This window comes from Nicotiana sylvestris, chromosome 9 (genome assembly GCF_000393655.2).
Source record: "Nicotiana sylvestris chromosome 9, ASM39365v2, whole genome shotgun sequence".
Taxonomy (NCBI): domain Eukaryota; kingdom Viridiplantae; phylum Streptophyta; class Magnoliopsida; order Solanales; family Solanaceae; genus Nicotiana; species Nicotiana sylvestris.
This window is the reverse complement of record NC_091065.1, coordinates 17840758-17845945: the sequence shown is the minus strand read 5'-3', so window position 1 is coordinate 17845945 and position 5188 is coordinate 17840758. Positions and strand designations below refer to the sequence as shown.

The window sequence follows — 5188 nt, the reverse complement described above, 5'->3', positions numbered from 1 at the left end:
TGGCTATTTTTTATTAACTTAGTAAACACTGGCTATTTTTGAATGATCAGTCCGAAAACTGGCGGCTATTTTTACCAATTTTACTGATTTGTGAACTTTGCTTGAACTTGTCACATTACTGATTCTAAACTTGGATAAAGAAGGAGGGTTATGATAGGTTGCTGTTTAGCGTAAAACTAATCTACTTGTTAGCCAACACCAGCTAGCTTGAAATTGAGGCATAATTCTTATCATCGTGTATTCAAACTAGAATTACACCATTAGTGGTTCAATATTTTTCATTAGAAAACTAAGAAAGATAAAATAAGATAAAATTTAGAGATAATTTAATTATAACCAATTGTTTAATTTATTCCACAGAAGTATTCTAATATTATAATTTAATCACAATTTAATAATAAATACTAGAGAATGCATACAAGCAAAATGATTAGCATAGGATCAATATTACAAGTTAGATTACCTGCTAAAGAGAAACATTTCAAAGAAAAAAGAATTAAGAAAGAGATCCTAATTAGGCTGTAGATTTATACTTGCAAATCACTTTACACCTAAGTACTCTCTCTTGCACATAGAAACCAGGCATTACCATGATCTTAACCTTGCTTGAACCTTGTGATTTTTGCCTATCTCCAAAAATGTCCTCCATGTAACACTTATCAAAACTTGTATTCTCTTCAACCCTCAGAATCCCAAGTGGAGGATCGAACGAAAAAGCGAGCAAATGCAGCAACCAAATGCACTTAGCAGCAACAAAGAATGCCTGAAGTTGTTGCTCTGGCCATGGCCTATTCCAGTTGAGACTTGTGATAATGCAACTCATCTTTTGATCACAGAATTTGCTGAAATCATCACTGTAGTATTTGGTCCCTTTTCTTAACACTTCATTCCAGCTTAGGTTCCTTAGCGAGACAAAGGACGAGAAGTGATCGTGGCAATCTTGTTGAGGGTCCAAGTGTTTTGGCGCGCCATTCTTTTGGAACACAACGTTCTCGAAATCTTGGAATAGGGACTGGTTTATGATGGCTTCAATATGGTAGAAGACTGCCTTTGAGTGCTTTGAGTTTAGAGAAATTTTGTAAGGTTGAAGTAGACGGTTTAAGTTATCGGTTAAAGAATTGTCCGTCTCTTCAACCTGTGTAATAAGAATCTTGCAGAATTGCTTTACTGATAGTCTTGATTCTGATACTATCTGCAAAAATCCTTCAACCATTACCTCTTCACTAACAGGAATCGTGTTTTCTCCGTCCCCATCTATAGATTTTCCCCTTCTCGGAAGATCTATAAGCATTTTGGATACTTGAGAATCCTTTGATTGTTTTGTTTGTCTCAAGGCTTTCTTGAGCTCCTCACAGTAAGTTTCTAAGTACTCCAATTTTTCCTTTAGCTCTCCTAAAGAAGACTTCATTTCCGCGACTTCCATCAACGCTGCATCTCTGGTCTCGTTTGCTTGCACGAGCTCTTTCTTCAACATTTCAATAGAAACCAATCCAATATCCTTAACAATCTGAGAGACCTCGGATTCTGTCCTGTGTGGTGAATTTTCATTCTTGTTTTTCTTCTTTAGCTTAGGGAACAACCATGACAAGTTCAGCCCTTTACTCTTCGGCTGCAATTGATTTGAAGAGTGTGAATCTGTTAATGGCACGATTACATTCGAGCTCTTTCCACTCTTACTAGCTCCGTCTGTCTCGGTACTTATTATAGTAGCAGGTTTACACCTATTGCAAGAGGAAAGTGATCTCACTCCTAAAGAATTTCTCCTGGACTTAGAGTAATCACCACCAGGAGAGGCTATTCTAAGCAGAGTGATTTGATCAGTACAAGAGCCGGTGACCGATCTCTGATCATCAGGTGGACAGGTATGGGGTTCTGAATTGATCAAGTTGGGTGAAATTCCATTCCTCAAGGAGGAATTCGCCTTTCTGTAATTCGACAAACTGGATTCATCGCCAATTGCCACACCTCCAAGGCCATAATCATCCCAAGGTTCAGCGTAGGTTCGATTGTCCAACGGTAGTTGTTTTGGTCCAGGTAATGGAACATCTTCATAACTCTGCAAACATTCAAACTTGGTGAATCAAACTAATCCCAATTGGAGAAAGCAGATTGAAATACTTGACCATTTCTAAAGGAACTGAACTATGGGACTAGATTAAGGCTAATTTTAATCCAAATAAGGACTGGATGCCAAATTTATCTTGGGCGTGGTGCAACAGCAATCCAATGCCAAGAACGCCTGCCAAATGAGCAGGCACGACTCGACTCATATACCAGCCAGCATGGCACGACGTTATGGACCAAGTCAACCATAACGACCCGTGGCGGACCAACTTTGTTTAAGTGATGTCGGAAAATTACGCAATGTAGATAGGTACTTCTACTCTTTTATATATATATTTTATATGTTGAATCTCCTTAGCTTCTCCGTGAGTTTGCTTCTTTATAGTTTAACTCTCATTAGCAAAAATCCTGATTCTGCCACTATTAAAGACACGATGGCAACAAACTCACTAAATCTAGGGATAAATGGTACTGCCGTCTTCTCAACCATTTTCATTCTTTTAGCCAGTTGGTTGAGCACAACAAAAGAGACGCAGACCTATGCATGTAGAACAGGGGTCACCGAACCCCGTTAACTTCGGAAAAATTTTTGCATATATAAGTATATATATTAAAAACGATCATAAATTTTGCTTGAAATTCTTAAGATTAAAAGTCCAATGGGAGCATTGCTTGAACAGTTCGCTCATGTGCCCCGCCACCTTCAATCCTAGGTCCGCCTATACAACAAACTACTGTAGAAAGAACCCTACATCCTTCTAAAAAGACCATAGAAAATCAAGCTCAAACATGGCAACTCCTCTCACTCCATTAGCACACTCTAAAAGCTTAATTCCGTCATCCTTGTTCTTCACACTCTACTATGACATTGGCATTGTACTCGCTGAAGCTTGGGAACACCGGTAGGGGCGGATGTATCGCTTAATTCACGGGGCACGTGAACCCATGGTCTCTTCGTCAAAGTGGGTATTTTATGTACATATTTTTTAAAATTGATCTAATATAATCTGCTGGCACCCATGCTCCAAAGAGGCTAAATGATGCACTTGGTTGAATGTTAAGTTATTTACCTAAAGGAGTAGCGATCAATTTCTATTTAATACTTTCTTCTCTTTTCTTTAATGGTGCCCAATGTTATAAAAATCCTAGATCCGCCTCTAAACACCGGTCTGATTAAGATCTTTACTACTCTCACATGATAAGGTAGAAAACTCTCATTCAAGAATTTCAAAAACAGACTTCTAAATAGATCATCAGATTATATAATTACATGGACCAAAACCCCCACCAAATTCAAGAACCATGGTTCAAGAAAGTTGGTTGATGGCTTTCCATCAAAAGTTGATTTAAAAACAGCACAGTATATATAAGAGTAGTCACTAAATAAATGTTACTTTCATAATACAATATTACCCGTTACTACCTGATATATCTTAATTTTATCCAGTTATAATTTGGGGTTGTTAAAAAGGCAGCCTGGTGCATAAAACATCACGCAGGGTTCGGGGAAGTGCCGTACCTAAGGGATGTGAGGTAGACAGACTACCTTAATGCAATTATTAGTGACTGGTTCTACGGCTTAAACCCATGACCTATATATCACACGGAGACAACTTTACCGTTGTTGTTGTTTATATCCTTGATGTTGGCAAATCGGCTCATAGGTGTCCTCGATCCTTGTGAGCTTAAACCATAAGAAAAAATAGATGGTAGATTTGGACTTTTTTTCAGAAATACTTTGACAAGTGGAATCCACCAATTCACACTGAGCTTTATTAATATTAAGGGCAAATACGAGACAATTTATTGTAAACCGAACTACAGTTGGGCTGGGAAACCAAATTGAAGAAATTGGGCCTGAAGATCAGCAAGCATCAAAGGTATAAGTGACCTCAAAATAGTAAGGGATTTTAACACAAATAGTAGGCCGGATTCATTATTTACTTTTCTAGCCGGTATACATTAATTATATATTGATTAAATACAGTTATATACATATGATACATGAATTATGCATATATTATATATCCGCCGGCTATTTTTAATTTAAATTATTAGGTGGGCAGCTATTTGGATTAATTTTTCCTAAAAAATATAACAGACAATAAGATTAAGAGAGTAAATTAGAAGCAGGGTATCCTCCATTTGGACCAAAGAAATGAATTAATAACAAAATGGGTGTACTGCAAATCTATAAAAGAGAAATCCCATGAAGAAGAAAAGGAAGAGAACTTACTGGAGTGAAAATGGGATAATCTTGGGCAGAGAATTGATGAGGAAAATTAGAAGCAGGAGAAGAAGAAGAAGGAAACTTTATGAGATTAGATGCAGGGCTATTAATACCCTGTAATAAAGCAGCATGAATAGCTCTGAGCTCTACAGCTTTAGCAATGGCAGCTTGAATCTCTTCTCTACTAACTACTTCATTGTAGTTGTTGTTCTTACTGCTAACTTCATCATCTTCATTTTCTCCACATATTTGTTTTTCAGCAGTTGCATCAGCCATTTAATGGATGAAGAAGAAACAGAGGGTTCTGTATATGTGTGTATATTATTTTTATTCCAATGGCTGGATTTGTATTTGGAAAGAAATATACCATATCATATCTAGCAAAAGAATTCTGGAGGACCAGAAAAACAAAGGGAGATAGGGACAGGAGAGGAGAGAGGTTGGTGGAGGTGAGGTGGGGTGGGGGTGGGGAGTGTCTCAAATCTAACTGATCCTTTGTCTTGGTTCTAACTTCTAAAAAGATTAATGGGAGTGCATGTGAAGAAAGGAGGGTTAGAAAAGAATGTTAGGAGGGAGAAAAGAATGGGAGTTGAAGGGGTAAAATGGTAATTTGAGGACGAGGAAAAGGTAAATTACCATAACCCCAATTTTTTAAATTTAGCTAGCGTTTGGACATAAATTTGATTGAAACTTAAAAAAAAAAATAAGTTATATAAAATTGTGTTGTGTTTGGACATGTATTTACTAGAAAAAAATTGAAGTTTTATGAGTGCAAGAAAAACCTTCACCTAAAAACTGGCCACTCATCAAATTCTATGAACAAGTAATATTTTTATTATTTTAAAAAAATCCAAACGGGAGCTTAGTTTTTTTTTTTTGGGGGGGAGGGGGGAG

At 37.1% G+C, this 5188-nt stretch overlaps 1 protein-coding gene across 1 annotated transcript; it reads right to left on the bottom strand.

Annotated features, from left to right (window-relative positions):
* Window positions 1-375: 375 nt before the first annotated feature.
* On the bottom strand, window positions 376-4804 carry LOC104228990 (IRK-interacting protein-like). The gene is made up of 2 exons (XM_009781553.2): window positions 4301-4804; window positions 376-2056 (listed from the first exon to the last, which is right to left on the bottom strand). Exons 1-2 carry the CDS (start codon window positions 4568-4570, stop codon window positions 515-517), a joined length of 1812 nt encoding a protein of 603 aa, XP_009779855.1. The 5' UTR covers window positions 4571-4804; the 3' UTR covers window positions 376-514.
* Window positions 4805-5188: the final 384 nt, after the last annotated feature.

What these genes read in the sequence shown, in the direction of transcription:
- LOC104228990 (XM_009781553.2), bottom strand. Translation starts at nt 4,570, where the DNA reads ATGGCTGATGCAACTGCTGAAAAACAAATATGTGGAGAAAATGAAGAT. An exon ending in ATTATCCCATTTTCACTCCA is followed by an intron (nt 2,057 to 4,300) that starts GTAAGTTCTCTT and finishes GAATGTTTGCAG; the next exon opens with AGTTATGAAGATGTTCCATT.